Source organism: Pollicipes pollicipes, unplaced genomic scaffold, assembly GCF_011947565.3.
Source record: "Pollicipes pollicipes isolate AB1234 unplaced genomic scaffold, Ppol_2.1 Scaffold_2555;HRSCAF=2994_pilon_pilon_pilon, whole genome shotgun sequence".
NCBI lineage: Eukaryota > Metazoa > Arthropoda > Thecostraca > Pollicipedomorpha > Pollicipedidae > Pollicipes > Pollicipes pollicipes.
The window spans coordinates 17,719,956-17,739,709 of NW_023596136.1; the positions used below are offsets into that span (position 1 = coordinate 17,719,956).

Below are 19,754 nucleotides of genomic sequence, written 5' to 3' on the forward strand. Positions count from 1 at the left end.
CAAAATAGAGTCGGGTTGCAGAAAACTATTTTTGGTGTGGGATCGGTACTTGAAAATATAGGTTCCGCTATAAAATGGGTCACAAAACAGAAAGCACAAGTTTTGTAGGGACAGATTTTGAATCGCATGAGCTGCTAAAAACAAGTAATTGTTGCACTCCGAACTAACCTCCCATCATTATAATAAATGTTTAGTGGACCCATTCTGACTCGGGCCCTTGTCGAAATTGCACGAAAGAGACTTAACCGCGTCATACAATTACACGACTCTCGGCGCCCTGTGATCATGCTGACGCTGTCACGCCAGCAGCCAAATGGCCCTCTTCAGCGAGCCAGATACGAATGCTTGCCTTGCAAGATGAACGCTCCACCACGCGTTTCCCCACATTACTGATGTGGTTAGCATAACTTCAGTTCATCTCAGCTCTACCAGAGTTGGGCTTCCGCAATGTCGATTGGTGTGTCTTCGCGGCAGTATAGTTCTTTTTTTTCCAGCATTTTGCGGGGTGTAGCTAAAGGGTTCGTTGAAAGGCAGGGCATGTTAGCTGCCACTTCACTAACTTTTCTCCGAAAGATATCACCTGTGACCTAGAAATTGGCCATGGACGGTTGAACTCGGATTGATGCATGCCACCATTAACAAACACGTGTGTACTGTTGTTATACATCTTTACGCTTACACTTGCCCGACACTTTTTACGGGCAAAAAGACAGGAAATTATAGTTTCATTAAGACTACTTTTGTCATTGTATTTTCAAATGTTTAGCTGCATTCAATTGCGATTTCCAGGGAATTCACAGATTTCGGCGCAAATGAAGCTTTCAGACGGCAAATGAGAAGTGCATTGTCGTGCGCAACAGAAAGTTTTGGCATTAAATAATGCCCAGCCGTACGTATCTAAGTGGAGCTTATTTTGTAGAATGATCTGTTATTTCTTTGTAATGCTGGGGGAGAGCTGGCCTGCATGAGATTAAAATATCCTACGAAATACGGACATACATTCATTTCATGGACATTTACGCGCACCTCAAACGCACAATTTAAAACGCGCACGGATGACTGTTTGATTGCGACGCGCCCATAGGGAGGTCAGTTTGACCACTGAGATAAAAAACAAGAGAACCAGAGACACTCAATTTACAGGGTAGAAAGGCCTGTGTATGAGATAGGTTGTGTGAAATTTTGAGGTAGACTAGATTAAAATACCTACTGAACGCCGAACCAAATAAAGTCAGACTTCAGATCGGTATCCAAAGTACGTCCAGGCATGCAAATCTGGACAAATCACGCGACTATAGTATTCACTGAACACTATGCTGCTTAAATTAAAGTCCTTTCATAAACTATACACAACTTAAAAAGCATATTTTGCCTTTCATGAAGATGAACTGGGCTAAATCCGATGAGCAAAAATGGGGTAGGGGCGGTTTGTCAGGCCTTCCGTTCATCCCCCCAAAATTCACAAAAACTGATGTCCCTGCGCTATCAATTTACTCGGCTGGTGCCTATCACCAGGTTTTCGTAACTGCTCCGCCGAATAATAACGTTGAAGTGAAGGTCGGCATACTTGAAAGCTTCATCCAAACGTAGACGGCTGAGAACGTGAACACTTTTTGGGGTGCTAACAATGGACTGGTTTGTTTTCATCTTCAGATAAGACGTCATCATAAAATAATGTGACCTGCTGCAGTCTGTAGGACTTGAAACATCGCTGAGTAATGCCTTAGGCAACAGCACGAAGCTAGATACGAGTCAACAACATATTTCAATATCATCGCTAAAAGCGCGCAGCATGCAGGAAAACAGATAATACTTTAAGAAGCACGGAACGAGCGAGGAGCTTTAAAAGTTAGACTAGTTCAGTCAGCCGCACTTTACTACACATGACGTCGCAGTTTTCAATTGCTGTGTTCCTCTTACCTTTGAAACAACTGAGAGAAACTTTCCTTCAAATCGATCTCATTTTGTGAACTCATTTCCTATTTCTTAATTGCATTAAACTCCAGAAGGTTGGGGGGAACGAATTCGCTGTTTGTGACAAATTGGACATGTGGGGAAGTCAGTGGCTCACGCTAAAGCAATACAAGTCGACACTCTTGCTAGTGTGATTTACGTCCTTTTAACAGATTAGTTGTGTCGCTTCCTTGTTTTTGAAACAAATGCGCCATATTTGTCACCTGTTTTTTCAGCTGCCGCCCACTTGTGCCGGTCCTTACTCCCTCGAAACGTCACGTTGTTTTGCCAAGTGAAATCCTAGGTTTCCCTGCTTCGCGTTCAGGCTGGCCTCGAACCGGCTGTGCGTTCCTCTCCGTTATATGTGCATTGCGTATCACGGTGGCACTAGGTAGGACGGGTTCCCGCTAGACAAATTAATTTCTGGTTATCTTGTTATCTTAACTCAAGCATACTTGACATGTAATTTTATCCTAATAATGACGAATATTGCAGCCACATTGTGCCTGTCAGGTGCAGGCACTTTTTCCTTGTTCCTACTGATAGGTAATTTACACCAGTAGCCAAGGTGTCCTGACTATTCTAGTCATCAGTTCAGGTCAAACAGTAGCTGGAATTTACACTGACCATTTCAACAACAGTAATACATTTTATCAGTTTGTGCTGGTTGTCAACCAAACCAGCTAGATGATTCATTTTGTACATGTTCAGTTTGGGGCTGGTGCAACAAGCAATAAAGTGCAAGTTGTAAAGTGCATTTATGAGGGAACATTGTGCATATAGGTCGGATAGTAGTAGTAGCCCTGTTCCTTAAATAGCAGTGGTAAATCATTTATGTGCTTCTGCTTTCTGTTTAAATAAAGGCAGGGTGCTGAAATATCAACACATCTCTATCTTATTCTCCTGTTTTTCCCATGAGGAATCAGGCTGTTACTACAGTCTTATCTATAAGCAAGAAATTTAAGATTTATCTGAAGTTTTTAGTTGACATTGGTTATGTCTGGGCATGTAGCACTCTTGCTCCTGTTCTAAGGATTGAAGCATGCAATTTTGGTAGTTTTGACTGATCTGATGGGTCATTACACTTTTTAGTTTCCGTTGGCTAGGAGAAAGTAGGTAGGAGAGGACATGCATGGCTCCCGCTGTGATTATTTAGATGTGCAATTTTGATATCCTTGCCTGATCTGATCAGTTATGATTAAGTTCTAAGTAGTGTTGTATTATAAAATGACTAGCAATGCTTTGCATGATTTATATGTATTTCAGAATTTGTTAAATCTATTTAAACCTGTTTCTGAAAGTATGCATGCTGGGCTGAGTGCAGTACAGAATGCCATATTCAGGTCTACATTCACTTAATTCATGTACTTTTCATCTCCAAATTTATGTTTCATGCTAGCTTGTAATTGGATAAGCTACTGGCTTGGCAGTTATGTGTAACCAGTCATTTGTTCTCTTAGTTGTAATCATTTGAGACAGAAATGGAGACTTTATTTATAACTATATGATAACTTATTATCACAAAACAGTGTTCAATAGTTAATGCATGCATATCTATTTATGCCATTTGCACTTCCAGAACATTACAAAGAGCAATGATCAGTGCCACTGGACTATGAAATCAGCAATATACTGTGCATCTGACACATTTTTGCAGTCTTTATATATGTGTGATGGGATTGGGCAACTGTTATATTATCCAGATTGGATTGGTTTAGTTACAATATTTGGTGAAATATTATCATGTTAATATTTTATTATGCTCATATAAGCCAAAAGCAAGTATCAGCATGGAACAAATCTGTTACATGCCTCATTAATTTTCATGCTTGATAGTTTGTCCTTCTCTTGACTCCTGTCCTGAGGCAGGAATTTTGTACCCTGAATATTTTATGGTGGTTTGCAATTGTGGTGGAAATGCTGTGTTTACTTGAAAGTGATGTGTGCATCATTTGACCTCTAGAGTCTGTGGCATGTGTGGATTATATGTTGAGCAGCATGGGTGGCTCTTTCAAAAATATAGGATATTTTGATACCTGAAGATGATGCACAAGATTCAGACATTATGTTGCTCATTGATCATTGGTTGCAAGCTTTGACAGAAGAAATGTTTTCCTGGGATTTTGTGGGTTGTGACCAGTTGATACTGTATTTGATGCTACCGGTTTTCTGCAGACAATGCACAAGATATGGCACACCATCAGCTGTGCAAGGTGTGTGCAGTGGCAACTGACTGGTCGGCAACAGCTCCTGCAGACTTGGCAGCCAGTCAGACAGCAGCAGCTGCTGCCAGTGAAACAGGCAGCTACACAGAATCGCCATTACCATGCCAATGATGGTGTCTATGGCTACAAGCCCCCCAAAGCAAGCAGATTCCAAGGTAGTGTTACATCACCTGTTGCATCATAATATGGGCTGTGCACAAGACTGGTCAAGTGGTGCCACCTATACCACGCATACTCATGCATAGTGGGTATTGTGACAATGCTGGACAGTCCAGTGGGCATAAAACATCGAAACTGCTGCAACATCTCATTGTAGCACTATCACCATCAGTAGCATGTAAGTAACTGTGGCATGGTCCCTGTGCTTGCCCTGAGACTTTTTGTTTTTTTTTCCTGTTTGCAGTGTCCACGGAGACATTGCAGTCAAGAGCACAGCAGGCGGCCGTGTACCGGCTGGTGGAGGCCTACCGCAGCCACGGCCACAAGGTGGCCGACTATAACCCGCTGGCGCCCCGAGAAGTCAAGTCAGTCACCGCGTCGGCCCGGCGCCGGCGGCTGTCGCGCTCTTGGTTTTGACTGCCACTGGTGTCTCCTTGCGACCGTCCGGCCGGAGGTTGTAAGATGATGACAGGCCGACGCCAGTCGGCCGGTCATCGGCTGGCCAATCAGCTGCAGTCGGCGGATTCCGGAGAAGTGTTTTATCAACCTCGTTAACAGAGTGCTGAATGAGGGACAAAGTGGAGAGATCAGCACACCGCGCTTGCGGTCGATATGCGGTGAGATAATACGGTACATAGGTCCGTTGGTCTGAATGCACTAACCACCATGCGACATGTCTTCCAAACGATCCCACGCATGGGGATGAGCCTTCCGCGGCCTGGTGACACGCGCCCTTGCCGCGCGGCGTCGGCAGGTGGCTGCCAGAGCTGGACCTGGGCCTGTTCTGCCTGGCCGAGTCGGACCCCGTCTCGCCTGCCGGCCTGGTGACCGGCTGCGCTGACGTCACCACCGTCGGTCAGCTGGTGGACCTCCTGCGTACTGTCTACTGCGGCCGGCTCTCGGCCCAGTTCGCACACGTCTCGGTGAGGAGGCCGGCGGCGGGCGGGCGATGTGGAGACGGGACGCCCAAGGAAAGGGGAGAGGGTACAGTGCGAAGCAATCAGACTTAGATGTGGAAAACAGTAATAAACTCACGAGAAGGAGGACGTTGTTGGTGCGAGTATGTCATGTACCTAGGTTGAGAGGAAGTGCATGGACCTAGGTTGAGAGGAAGTGCATGGACCTAGGTTGAGAGGAAGTGCATGGGCCTAGGTTGAAAGGAAGTGCATGAGCTTTGCGAAGTCCTGAAATGCTGTCAAACACGCTGCAAGTGGTTAGCAGTGACATGCTATAATGCCTGTTGGAAGCGTCCGGGCCTGGCCGTACCCTCAGCGACTGAGGACCTCCTGGTGGCCTCCCCCAGAGTGCAGAGGAGCAGGAGTGGCTGGCCGAGCGTTTGGAGTGGGCCAGCTCGGAGCAGCTGGCTCCAGAGGAGCGACTCCGGCTAGCCGAGACGCTGCTACACTCGCAGGTGCTCGACAAGTTCCTGGCGGTGAAGTTCGCCACCGTCAAACGGTACGGCGGAGAGGGCGCGGAGGCCACCGGCGCCTTCCTCGCCGAGCTGCTGATGCTGGCCGCCAGGGGTGCGTACGGCGCTAGTGTCGCCTGCCGTGTCGCCACCTTCCGCTTCTTACCCCGCCCGTTCACTGCAGTCTGCCAACCCCGGCCGCCAGCGCTGCGGCGGCGTTGGCAGCGGGTGTCAGTGGCGTCCTTAGCTCCCCCTCCCTGTGATTACATTGCACGCTATGTGACGTCATAGCTGGAATGCCCCAGAAGTCCCAATGACCAACTGACCTGTGGATACATTTTCTATCCAACTACACCAGTCCGCCAACACTACCCAGTCCGCCAACGCTACTGAGCAGGTCCGTGTCAGCTGTAGTGTTGTTCGCGGTCACAGCTGTCTCCCTCGCCTCTGGGCAGCCCTCGCGTTTATGCGCTACGTTGGCTGCCTGGCCGCGATTGTATCCGCGTCACACGCACTGATAGCAGTTGACTGCCTCTAGCCGCCTGGGCTGTGGGTGGTGCTGCGGTCTGTCTTGCCGGCCCTCTCCCCCCCCCTTACCCCTCCTGCTGGCGCGTGCCGTTTGGTCGCCCTGTTCCATCCACGTGGCGCACCCGCCGCTAGTGCGCATGCGTCCCACCTTTGGCGGTGTGCGGCTCTGGCCGCTGCCGTCGTGTCTTGTTGCGCGTCATTGCCGTCTGGTTCGTGGTATTACGATGGTCCGAGGACTGCCGCGTCAGGGGACATGTGCAAACAACCCGCCCGGGCCAGGCCAGCTCGCAGTGGCACCTGCTGCGCATGCTAATGTCATGTGTACTAACTCTTTTGTGCATATTGCGTCATGTGTACCAACTGTTTTGTGCACATTGCGTCCGTGTCTATCATTGTTGGTATTGCTCCGTGGTTGACATTCACAAGTCTGATTCTGGCTATAATGGTTTGCTGGCATCTGGCAGGTACTGGGGTTTCGACAGAGAATAGCATGTATACCGTGTTGAAAACAAAAATGTAATGATCTATCTCACAAATTGTCTTGTATGCTGCTGGGTAATGACATCATGACATGATCTTGTTTGACCTGTATTCCCACTTGTGATGCTTTGTTGTGACGGTCTGAGGTTCGGGCGCGGCACGTGTCAGAAGGACCGTTTTTGGCCCATCGGTTCGGCGCGGATGGCCTGAAATGTGGCCCGCGACAAAGCCGACGAGCAGCCGTTCAGAATTGTGGTCACATCTCGGCAATCGGGGGTTGGAGCGACAAGAAATTGACACGCTTAGGTTGATAATTGGACGAGGCATCGCATGATTGCAGACGTGTGGTCCTACACGCCATGAGCCACGTGCATAGCAGCGGCCGAGATGGATTTACCCGGCTTTTACGGGTTTTCACGTTTTATACCATAGCTCGGCAGCCAGAGCGGGTGGAGGCGCGAATCGAATTTCAGAGCGTCGACAGGCGTACCGTCTGCAGTTCATCCGTCCAACACGAACATGGGCGACGCTCGGATGCGCCGATAAGCATCAGGCAAGCGGGAAATGTCGGCATTACGATCAAGGGTGCAGAATACAGCACGCTGTTGCCGAAACTGTACTCAAAGTCTTGGCGACATTATCATCACGGCATGCACCGATTCATTGTCCGTAATAACCGCCCATCTATTTGTCATGGCCACTGTTGCGCCCAGACATCAGTTTTACCTAAGCAGTCGCAACTCCACATTTTCGCGTCGTCAAAATCCACCGGTTGATCGCCCAGTCATCGGCGGCCAGTGCTTTAAGCAAATTTACTAAACGCGTACGCGCCGTGTGTTGCCGGCGTCCGGCAGTCGTCATTCATTCATTCATTTTTTCAATCGTGGCGAGAAAGATGAGCCATAGTGACGGTCAAAGACATTACCCGAACTCCTTGCTTTGTGGAAAGCCAAAGAAACCACACATATCAAGTGAGAAATAATTTGCAACGGGTACTGCAAGAGGACCCACGAAACGCAGTACATTTTCAGCGAAGCTCACTGCTACGGCAAAGCAGCACCCACATGGGCTTCGCAGGGTGTGTTTTGGAGTCGCTTAGTTTTGGAGTCCGGCAACACAAAAGCATTGCAGCATTGACAAGCGGAATTGACGTAATTAGGGAGATCTGGCATTTGCAGTGGTAGCAAGTGCGGTTTTCTTGAACCTTTGGAATATGTGCCAATGCTCCAACCTCAGCGAGCATCTAAAGAGCAAGGTTTGAACGTCCCTGATAGTCAGCTCACCACACCCGGCTCCCTCTAGGCATCCTGGCAGCCATAATTTGGATCTGTCTGCGATTCTTATGAATGGTGTTGATTGCACCCCAAAATAATGCAAACAAATTGTCCGCGACGCGCGGTCGCTTAGCGAAGCAATCTCGCAAGCACTCGTTGCCACCATTTTCCGTCATCCCGCGTAGAGCGTATGTTAAGCGGACACCAAGATGTGATTGCCGGTTCGAATTCATCGGCCACGAAATGCATTGCAGATACTCCGTTGTCATTTACTTCGCTGAAATGCATCGGTTCACTGCAATGCATCACAATTTTGTACTTCGTGCTTGTGCCGACTTGAGTGCTTGCGATCGCTGCCCCGGTCTCTGCGCGGCGGGCGTGAGTGGCGGACGCGTGTGGCCGGTGTGGTGGGCGGTGAGGACCCGACCCTCCTGTCGTCACTGCCGCGTCTCCCGGCAGCTGACCTGAGGGAGGTTGTGATGGGCATGGCGCACCGCGGCCGACTCAACCTGCTCACCGACCTGCTGCAGTACCCGCCCGTCCAGATGTTCCAGAAGATGCGCGGCATGTGCGAGTTCCCGGATGGCGTCCAGGGCATCGGTGACGTGCTCTCTCACCTCAGTGAGTGGCGACGTCGGCGGCGGCTCACGCAGGCGGTGGAAGCCGTGCGCTCGAGCACCAGCGGGCGGTATCTCTCTCCCCCCCCCCCCCCCCCCACATCCGGAAGTTTTTTGCTGGCTTGAGGCTTGTTTTTGGACAGGCGTGAAAACCTGTGGTCTGGTAAATAACCGACTATTGTCCCGTGACGCATTCGTTTTCAGAATAAGTCAATGATGTCACTTTCAGGCATGGGAATGGAGTGAACTTCGGCTTCGTAAAGCTGCAGTTCCCGTGCATTCCCGTGCAGTCCCTATGCAGCACTTCCGTGATGCTGATGGCTGCTGTGTACAGACGCCGATTACCGGCATCAGTGCTGATCCAAGCCATGGTCGTTGAAGCCACTTGAACAGCACCCCAGCCACTTGAACCACAAGCCACTTGAACAGCACCCCAGTCTGTTTGTACCTACCCTGAAACACGTGGGCATGACCAGCCAATGCGCATCATTAGCACCAGTGTAAGATACTTGCCCTTGTCAGTGCGCGCAAGTGCCAGCACCTTTATCAAAAGGTGGGATACATTATCCGACTTTTGTGCTCTGTGTTCTGCATGCCTTTCGCTTGAAGCGTGGATTGGATGTGGGGTGGATCTGTTGTACGTGCTACCAACTCGCGACTGTCACGGGCACCGCGTGTCCCCCAGACAGGAACGTGGATCTGGAGATCGAGGGCAAGACGATCCACGCCGTGCTGCTGTCGAACCCCTCCCACCTCGAGGTCAGTCGGCTGGCCAGCGCGTCTCCCGCTGTGTATTCTCTCCCGAAGGTTCTCACCGGTATAGACTGCCGCTGTTTATTCTCATCGGAGGGGTCTCACCGGTGTGGGCCGCGGCCTCCGCACAGCGCCCCGGAACACCGCCGGCGGCGGGGACGTCTCGTAGATCCACTTGGTCTCCGCGCAGGCCCTGCCGTCGGGGCCGACCCTCAGTTTGTGTGAGATGCCCCTGCCGTCGGGGCCGACCCTCAGTCTGTGTGAGATGCCCCTGCATGTCAGGGCCCGACCCTCAGTCTGATGTGAGATGCCCCTGCGGCGGGGCCGCCCCTCAGTCTGTGTGAGATGCCCCTGCTGTCGGGGCCGACCCTCAGTCTGTGGTGAGATGCCCCTGCCGGGGGCGGCTGGACCCCTCAGTGCCGTGTGAGATGGCCCCTGCTGTCAGGGCCGACCCTCAGTCTGTGTGAGATGCCCTGCCGGCGGCGCCGACCCTCAGTCTGTGTGATGCCCCTGCGGCGGGGCCGACCCTCAGTCTGTGTGAGATGCCCCTGCCGGCGGCGCCGACCCTCAGTCTGTGTGAGATGCCCTGCCGGCGGGGCCGACCCTCAGTCTGTGTGAGATGCCCCTGCCGGCGGCGCCGACCCTCAGTCTGTGTGAGATGCCCCTGCCGGCGGGGCCGACCCTCAGTCTGTGTGAGATGCCCCTGCCGGCGGCGCCGACCCTCAGTCTGTGTGAGATGCCCTGCCGGCGGGGCCGACCCTCAGTCTGTGTGAGATGCCCCTGCCGGCGGCGCCGACCCTCAGTCTGTGTGAGATGCCCCTGCCAGCGGCGCCGACCCTCAGTCTGTGTGAGATGCCCTGCCGGCGGGGCCGACCCTCAGTCTGTGTGAGATACCCTGCCGGCGGCCGACCCTCAGTCTGTGTGAGATGCCCCTGCCGGCGGCGCCGACCCTCAGTCTGTGTGAGATGCCCCTGCCGGCGGCGCCGACCCCGTCGTGCCGCGCCTTGCTGGCGTGACCGCGCGTCCCGCTCCGCCGCCTGGCGTCCGTCCGCCCCGGCCCGACTCAGCCCCAGCGTCGACTGGTCCGTCCTCAGGCGGTGAACCCGGTGGCGATGGGCCGCGTCCGTGGTCGCGAGCAGACCGCCGGCGAAGGCGACTACTCGAGCCACCCGGGCGACGCCGCCGGCGACCGCTCCCTCTGCCTCCAGGTCAGTGTGTCGGGCGGCGCCGCCGGCGACCGCTGCCTCTGCGTCCAGGTCAGTGTGTCGGGCGACGCCGCCGGCGACCGCTCCCTCTGCGTCCAGGTCAGTGTGTCGGGCGACGCCGCCGGCGACCGCTCCCTGTGCGTCCAGGTCAGTGTGTCGGGCGGCGCCGCCGGCGACCGCTCCCTCTGCGTCCAGGTCAGTGTGTCGGGCGACGCCGCCGGCGACCGCTCCCTGTGCGTCCAGGTCAGTGTGTCGGGCGGCGCCGCCGGCGACCGCTCCCTCTGCGTCCAGGTCAGTGTGTTGGGCGGCGCCGCCGGCGACCGCTCCCTCTGCGCCCAGGTCAGTGTGTCGGGCGGCGCCGCCGGCGACCGCTCCCTCTGCGTCCAGGTCAATGTGTCGGACGACGCCGCGAGCGCCGGACCGGTCAGGTAGAGGGTGGTGCGGGGAGCCATATGGCTCATTCATGTGATATGTTTACTCATAGCGCTTCATTGGAAATGATAACATCCGACCTCGAGTTTCTTCTCAGATAATGATCCAGTTCTCCGAATGAATCGTTTCCCATCATCAGAAAAAACTGTTCAGAAAGGGTGCCTGTTTTACTTTGCAGCGTTTCATTGGTCGTGCCAGGAACATCAGACAACATAGACACAATAACGCATGACAACAATATACAAAACATTTGCGCTCGAGTTGGTTCAAAGCTATATTCGTGCATTTGCCGTGCTCAAAATAGGTCATTTTGTTTTATGAAATAGCCGCTGTCACACATGTACCGCTAGCCGGTGCCTCGGATCATGACGGACACTGGCAGAGTCTTAACCCAGCTTTGTCGCCCCCCCCCCCCCCCCCATTTTGCAGCATATTTTTAGGTGCCGGAGGCTGTTCATCCCACGACCACAGGTCGTCCAGCGTATTCATCTGCCGGTTGGCTGCGGGATATTTGTCCCGGACCTAAGCAAGCTCCAGTACTGTCAGTTTCGCTTTTTTGTGCGCTTAGCCAGTATGGTGGCATTTTCTACCAATTCCTTTAGAAATAATGTCGTTCCATGAGCTAACGTCACATACCGCCTTGGCGCACGGTCCTAGAGGCGTATCATCGTCTGTATTGATGGTGTGGTCGCAGTATGACCGTTGTACGAGCTTGGTCGACGCGCCCAGTCGCCGATGGGACATTTGAACTAGTAGACGGCGTTGGTCATCTCTAGTGGGGAGTTATTTGAGGGCGGCTGGTTTCATTATTAGTTTTGATATGCCGAGACTTTTGTGGTCAGAGCCTGATGTTTTGGGATTTCCTGGGAGGCAGATTCCTGCTGAAGTATCGCGAAGAGCTTTCTCTTCAGCCTTGCATGCAGCTGACATCCTGCTCTGGTAATGCAGTTGAACGTCAGTGCTTACTAGTTGGTCACGTGTTTGTTGATCGTGGGATGGAAGCGTTTGTGAAGCTGCCGGTGGATCTGGTCGTCTACATCAGCGAGACTGTACTTGCTATTGGCAAGAACGTGTCTGATTCTGTCGAGCTCCTGACGTATGAGCTGCCATGTCCCCAATGTTTGAGGGCATTTCGTGCGTATGATCGGACCACGCTGTCTTTATCTCCATCTGGACACACCAAAGCCTGTCATGTCCAGTAAAACATGTCTCCTGCCTGCAAGGAGTCTCATGTTTTCCGTTTTTACACTGAACTGGTATTGTGCGTGTATCCATGGTAGCAGATCTGTCTTGGGATAAGGGCATAATATTCAATAAGGGACCATTTGCTTGACGGCCTTGCCGGTTTATTCTTGCAGTGCGAGTGGATTACTGACGTTCTGAACACGAATTATTTGTTGTGCTTATCAGGCACTAAAGGGTGTGTGCACATTTGGTAATGGGCGCTCCATTGACGGCTGTTTCAGATCCACGGGGACGCTGCCATGTCCGCTCAGGGAATCATTCAGGAGGCCTCTGGCTATCTCTGATCTCCCCCACACCAGGATAGGTGGCTCCATCCATTTGGCCATCAACAACCAGCTGGGCTATACCACTCCGGAGGCCAGGGGGAGGTCATCTACGTACTGCACGGACATTGCTAAGCTGGTTGACGCTCCAGTGATCCGCGTCAATGGTGATTACCCAGAGGTGAGCAATTTATGGGTCAAAGACTTAGTATGTCTGAGATATGTTGCCGAAATGCTAACGTACCTATCTCACCATTCTCCCGGTTTTTCACGAGGAATGAGGCTATTACTGATGGCTTATCTACATGCACGATGTTTCCCGCAAATGCACTTAGCAATCTACGTAATATCGGAGACCTCCTGAAGCTGTGTCATTTGTTATTAGGAATGAAATGATTGCACATGCCATTTGAATTTGAGCTATTGTACGTGTGGTAAAACATCACGGAAAATAGCTTTCTGTTGGGTGTAGCTCAAATTGATGTCGTAGGAATTCCAACGTTAAAAAAGGCGGACTGGCCCCTCCCACCGCTGTTTTGTTTAGGCTAAATGGTCCACAATATCCAAAGTGCACGTTGAAGCTGGCAGCTGTGAGCGCGGGAGGTGCCGGAACCTGGTGTGTAGAATGCCGGTGCTCTCAATGAATCTGCATGAACGCTGCGCGGGGCTCATCGATAATCAGTGGCTCGCCAGTCGCAGGATCAGAGCATCGACACTTGCACGTGCATTGACCCTTAACAGCCTTTCCTAGAAGGCCGTTGCACCCGTCTTATTTTGATCAGAACGGCACGTTGGGGACGTGCCATGACATCCACCTTTGCGTATTCAGAAGTGCCGGCTGCGTCTGGAGCCTCCCGCCTCTAGCCAGTTAGAAGTGACCGACCCCCTCCTGCCCGTGACCTGTTCTGTCCCATCTGCTCGTGACCTCAGGCCAGTGCCCCTCGACACGCTCCTCTTACTCCCGACCACCCCAATGGGGACCTCCGATGACGGACCCAAGACCTCAGAACTGTATCACCTGCGATATACGGCACAGAACTCTGCTTGGCTTGCCAGCCCCTCTGACGCGTCACCTCCTGACCGCGGGCCACTGAAGCCGTGACCTCTGACCTGCCAGGAGGTGGTGCGTGCCTGCCGGATGGCGTTCGAGTACCGGCAACGCTTCCGCCGTGACGTGTTTGTCGACCTGGTCTGCTTCCGCCGCTGGGGACACAACGAGCTGGACGACCCCACGCTCACCAACCCGGCCATGTACCGCAACATCCACACCCGCGTGTGAGTGGGGACGCCGCCGCGCCGCCAGACCGTGCCCGGGTCGGGCGCGAGGCGAGGGGTGCCGCGGTGACTGCCGCGTGACGGCTGGGGCTCGGACGCGCCGAGGGCTGTGGTGTCGGACGTTGTGGGAAGCTATGTTCAGGAGGCGTGATGCGTGACGTGTTCTTAGCTTTTTAAAAAAGAAATTTGATCCGAACCCTTTGAATGGATGCATTTCTGGGATCAGCGCTCACGCTAAGCAGTGCTTGCTGTGTGAGCCCTGACCCTTACCATCCGATCGCGCAATTCCAGGCAACGGCAGAATTTAGTGGCGAAAGCTTAACGTGCCGCAATGCTCGGCACGGTCCGTCCTGCCCTCTGACGTCAACTGACCTTTAGTGCGACCGCTGCCACCGGCCGCAGGCCATACCTGTCAAGGGCAAATAGCGAGCGCCTAAAGCGACTCGAACCCACTCCGCCACGGGTGGGTGAATCGGGAGGCAGGCGCTCTAACCAACTGAGCCACCGGGACGGACAGCTTACGTTGAGATGCTGGAGAAATAGCGCAGAAATAGTGTTCCCTAAAACGTTTTCAGCTCTTCCTTGATGTATATCGCGTACTGAGGCCTGATAGACAGTGGTAGGTGGAGTGGTTGCGGAGAACGGCTTGAATGCATTAAAATGGCAACATTTTTTTAGGTGCTGAAAGTTGTTCGAAGCGTCCCAAGTTACATATATTTCGAAACCCATTCGCAATGTTTATCTTTTGTTACATAACATCATTGTGTGCTTGTTTTTTATTAGGCCATGTTTGCGAAGAAAACGTGTAAGCGGATCATGCGAGATGTCAATGACTAAGGAAAGCAACGCGAACCGCCCTCAGAACGAACAATCCGCTCTATTGAAAGCTGTCTTGCTTATGACTGAGACCTGTCAAATATAACCATTTGCATCAGGCTGTCCGCTCAGTGGCCGTCGCGCGTTTTGTTCCGTGTTTGACCCGGTCCACGGTTCGCAGCCTCATCCACGCACATCAGCGCTGCTGGCCGAGGCAGCGGCCAGACTGTGAAGCCATCACTAATGCGCTGCCGCCTCCCCAGCAGCGGCCGGACCATGGAGGGTATTATCGCCGTCACTGATACGCTGCCACCTCCCCAGCAGCGGCCGGACTATGGAGGGTATTATCGCCGTCACTGATGCGCTGCCACCTCCCCAGCAGCGGCCGGACTATGGAGAGTATTATCGCCGTCACTGATGCTGTGCCGCCTCCCCAGCAGCGGCCGGACTATGGAGAGTATTATCGCCGTCACTGATGCGGTGCCGCCTCCCCAGCAGCGGCCGGACTATGGAGAGTATTATCGCCGTCACTGATACGCTGCCACCTCCCCAGCAGCGGCCGGACTATGGAGGGTATTATCGCCGTCACTGATGCGGTGCTACCTCCCCAGCAGCGGCCGGACTATGGAGGGTATTATCGCCGTCACTGATGCGGTGCCGCCTCCCCAGCAGCGGCCGGACTATGGAGGGTATTATCGAGCAGCGGCCGGACTATGGAGGGTATTATCGCCGTCACTGATGCGGTGCTACCTCCCCAGCAGCGGCCGGACTATGGAGGGTATTATCGCCGTCAGTGATGCGATGCCGCCTTCCCAGGAGCGTGCCGGACCGCTACGTCGACTCGTTGATGGAGGATGGCCTGATGACGCTGAAGGACGTGGAAGACATTCAAACCAAGCGCTACAACTGGCTCAACGAGGAGCTCGCCGAGGTCGACACGCACGTGCCCAAGGTGAGTGACCTGGCCCGCCGTCGTAGCCGTGCGTTGTGCCTGTGTTTCACCAAAATGACAACAGGAAACGATGAAACGTTGGAAGCTGAATATGGCTCGCGATTTAATTGCACCTTCAAGTTGATATTGTGTTGTTTTAGCTGATGAAAAGCAGACATGTTTGTCAGTCCTGGCATTGTTTCTCAGAAGCTTGCCGAAAGATGCCTCAATTCCCCTCTGCCCACGGCACGATTGCCGTGTACAGCATTGCTATTTGGCGTCATTCGTACGATTGCTCGGTAGCTGCGTTCGCTGCCCATTACGACTAGCATCGTCATCTAACAGGTGCCAACTGTGCCGAACTGGTCTGCCGATCATTTGAACTTCTCGGTTCACGTGCTCGCCGCTGATAAACGCTTCAATGGGAAGCACATTACAACCGCATCTGTCCCATTACTAACGCGCCGCAGCCCGCACCCCCGCGGTCGAATGGCTGGGAGGGCATGCGACCCTTATAGGTAAGGGGACACCACATCTGGTGAACCCCGGTGTGACCCGTCGCACCCCTGCCAGGCGAACCACCTGGAGGGCCTGTGGTCGGGCCTGCGCCAGGCGCCGGCCGCGCTCACCAGCTGGGATACGGGCGTCGACGTGCAGCTGCTCAAGTACATCGGCGGCAGGAGCGTCGAGTGGCCCACCACTTTCGTGAGTCGCCTCAGCCAACGGCCAGTGGCCGCTCGGGCCGTGTGGTGGGGTGGCGGCCCCCCCCCCCCCCTGAACTGCTAGGTCTGGACATTTGGTGTGGATCGGTTCAAAGCCAGGTGGGGCCTCGTTACGTCGTGTGGTTGAAGCATAGACGGGATTGTTCCTAAGCGACAGCTCCCACGCCGGCCACTCGCGTCGTGTACGTATTTGCAATCAGCATCACCAGAATCGTTTTGCATACTATATTTTGCGATTATTAGCCGTCCCAGCGTATCCGCAGCAACTATCCGCACATTGCCCCAGCCAAGCATCACTGGCTGCTCATCTCCAGAGGAGATCTCTGGGAAATTATGAGATTTGCTCGTTGCCGTGACACCACCGCCCTGTTCGGGTGCATCTTGATTTTGACCGCGACCCTTTTTTGGGCCCGTGACTTCCATGTATTGTGACCTCTCAGCTCAGCCGGTCTGTGACCTGACCTCTGATTGTCGTGACTTGTGACCCGGCCACCTGACCCGTAACTGGGACGCACCGGCAGAGTCTGCACCCTCACCTGCAGAAGTCTTTCGTCAAGGCGCGTCGGGACCGGCTGCGCGCCGGAGAGGGGCTCGACTGGGCCACCTGCGAGGCTCTGGCTCTAGGCTCGCTGCTGTATGAGGGTGAGTTCCGTGCCCTGCTAGGCCCGCTGTGTTCGCTGCTACGAAAGGGAATGACGCACCCGACAAGGCTCTGGCTTTGATGTGCTGTGCTGCGCGGCTGAGTTCCTTGGAAAAGTTTACGTCGTCGTTGCATAATAGTTTCGGAAATCCTTTAGGCTATGAATCAGTTGTGACTGCAGGAATGCTTTTGGCAAACCATCTTACTCCAGATATCCGTGAAGATCAGAGCTTATTTGGAGCGATGATGGCGGAAACCGCATCAGACGCAGGTCCGGAAATGCTGGCCCTGTTGCAGTACTTTCCGGAAACTCGATGCGGCCAGAGTCGTCGAAGTGTGTCCAAATCTTCCACGACTGTCATCTGCAGAAGCGGATATCTGCGGAATGTAAAGCCTCGGACCCACGAGTGCCAACCACAATACCTTACCACGTTCGATTCGCCGGATTTTTGCTCTGTGGCGGTGGCTGTTAGAGACCGATCAAAGTTTGCCTGCCTGGCCTGGATGGGAAGGACATCCGTCCGCAGGTGCCACGTTGTGCAGGCTTCGGTGCGTATACAGCCTGGCCAGTGACCAGCAAGCACCGCACTCTTCCCACGAGTTCCCTGCTCCGTCGCCTAGCGCTGCTAATGCCGTCTGTGGGCCATAGAGCGTCTCACAAGCCGCACGTGCACGTGTCGGCAGGGAACCACGTGCGCCTGTGCGGCCAGGACGTGGGCCGCGGTACGTTCTCGCAGCGGCACGTCATGCTGGTGGATCAGAAGACAGACCACGTGCACGTGCCGCTCAACAGTCTGACTGAGCAGCAGACGACCTTCTTAGAGGTCGGTGCGGTGCGCCGCGGCGGGACCACGCGTTCGGTGGGCGCCTGAGGCCCAGGCGCTTATTGTGGGACCCATTGGACCGTATTTGAGGGTGAAGGTACCTCCTGACGATGCGACTGCCTTACGTAGCGCCCGTTCTAGGTGTACTTGGTCATGCCAGCGTACCCTAGCCAGCGCGTTCGTGGTAACAACCTGTCGCGCTGTCTGAACTGATGGCTCTAGAAAGAAAGCTGAAATATCAAGTTCATGACATTGTTTGATAGCCTGACGGTCTGCAACTCGAGGTCCCTACTGTGCCCAACCGCCTGTTGCTCCAACGACTTCTACCTAACTGTTATGTTATTGTCAGGTGCAGCGTTTCGCAATGTGTGTGCTCTCGTTCTGCTGCGACTCGTGCGCGCACGAATATTCAGACAGTGTTCCACTCGCATTTCAGACGTACCACCCTGTCGGCGCGCTTGCGCAGGTTCTCAGCCACCAGTGACGGCACAAGTTTGCGTCACGGCGTGTAAACTCTGGGCATGTTGCGCGCGCGGCGTGGCGCCTGGCTGAGCCGCATGTGATCCGTTTGACCCGGCCGATAGGTGGTGAACAGCGCGCTCACCGAGGAGGCCATGCTGGCGTTCGAGTACGGCGTCAGCGTTGAGTCGCCGCACCGGCTCTGCATATGGGAGGCGCAGTTCGGAGACTTCTTCAACGGTGCCCAGATCCCCATCGACACGATGATCACCTCCGGCGAAGGTAGGAGCTGCCGGCGGAGCGGAGCGAGACGCGCCGGCGGTGCGGAGACCGGTCTCCGCCGCGGCCCGAGGCGGGGGAGGGGGGCAGTCGCTGATATGCCTGTCACCCCGCGGCACGTGTGGTTGGCACGTGTGGCACCTGCGGCACGAATACCGGACCGCGCTGATCAGTCGCACATTGCGCCCGGCCCGACGCCCGGACACGGGCGGCGAACCGGCGTAAACCGGCTCTGTCCGCCTCCGCTTCTCGGCAGCCTCGGGCCGTTGTTGGTGGCCGTCTTCCTTCTGTGACGACGCCAAATGGACGCCTTGTGTGGGACGCCAATGGCGTGTCAACAGCTATGCGAGTCCGGTCCGTGGCACCAGGCGAGATCGGATGCATCGGAGGTCCGGTGATCGTGTGTGTATCGTGTGCGGTTGGCTGTTGTACGCCGAGGGTGTTTGGGTTCGAGGGCTATGATAGCGGCTGCAGTTCAATCTGTTTTGGTTGTTTATTTATGCTGTCAGGAAAGAAATTGATATGGGGTCCGCCCACCGAGCGACGCGCTTCAGTGCAGTAGGCCCGGCTTGCCTGCACATCAGGTTTACATAAGCTATGGACATTATTCAACGTCAACACCATAATTTCCTTGGATCCATAACCATCATGCTTGCTCCACACCAAATTTCACGCCAAGGCAACGCTCGGAGATTTGATTGTCCCTCTCCACGCTTTGGATTTTATGTCATGACAATCGAACCAATTCAGAGAATGGATGCAATTTTTGATGACTTTCAATGGACTCCTCGGTTGTTTTGTGTTAAAATACATAATAATATAATATATAATTTATGGGATATGCATGATTCAGGTTGCCACCGCCCCCCCCCCCCGCAGCTCTCTAGTAGTTACACCCATGTTGAATGGTCCATACAAGTGAAGTTAGCGGTCCGAAAACTAATTTCGTCTTAACACGCGCCCGGATGGCCGGTTGGATGCTCTGCTCGGTGGTCAATTTGACCCTCTGAGATTTCAGGAACTAAGAGAGCTAGAGACATCAAATTCACAGAGTATGTTGACCTGTACGTGAACTCACTTAGGTCAAAGTTTGAGACTCAGGTTATGACCTTCGGGTCAAATAAGGTCAAACAAGGTTAAACTCCAGGTTGGTGTCCTTTAATCTATATAACTGTTCTAAGCAAATGTCACACGCTCATGTCAGTGACCTTGTTTGACCTTTGAAGGTCGTGGTGACCGAAGTCATACCAGACTGCTTTGAGTTTT

At 53.8% G+C, this 19,754-nt stretch overlaps 1 protein-coding gene across 1 annotated transcript in view; it reads left to right on the forward strand.

The window, feature by feature from the left end:
• Positions 1-2,215: 2,215 nt before the first annotated feature.
• The window catches only part of LOC119103165 (putative 2-oxoglutarate dehydrogenase E1 component DHKTD1, mitochondrial), a 39,110-nt gene continuing 21,571 nt past the window's right edge, over positions 2,216-19,754 (forward strand). The window contains 16 exon segments of the mRNA XM_037226618.1: positions 2,216-2,296; positions 4,129-4,333; positions 4,582-4,702; positions 5,092-5,260; positions 5,641-5,860; positions 8,487-8,648; positions 9,330-9,403; positions 10,492-10,605; positions 12,501-12,548; positions 12,550-12,723; positions 13,660-13,817; positions 15,450-15,585; positions 16,138-16,269; positions 16,808-16,928; positions 17,611-17,750; positions 18,335-18,491. Coding sequence (XP_037082513.1) covers positions 4,132-4,333; positions 4,582-4,702; positions 5,092-5,260; positions 5,641-5,860; positions 8,487-8,648; positions 9,330-9,403; positions 10,492-10,605; positions 12,501-12,548; positions 12,550-12,723; positions 13,660-13,817; positions 15,450-15,585; positions 16,138-16,269; positions 16,808-16,928; positions 17,611-17,750; positions 18,335-18,491 — 2,128 coding nt within the window. The 5' untranslated portion in view covers positions 2,216-2,296; positions 4,129-4,131.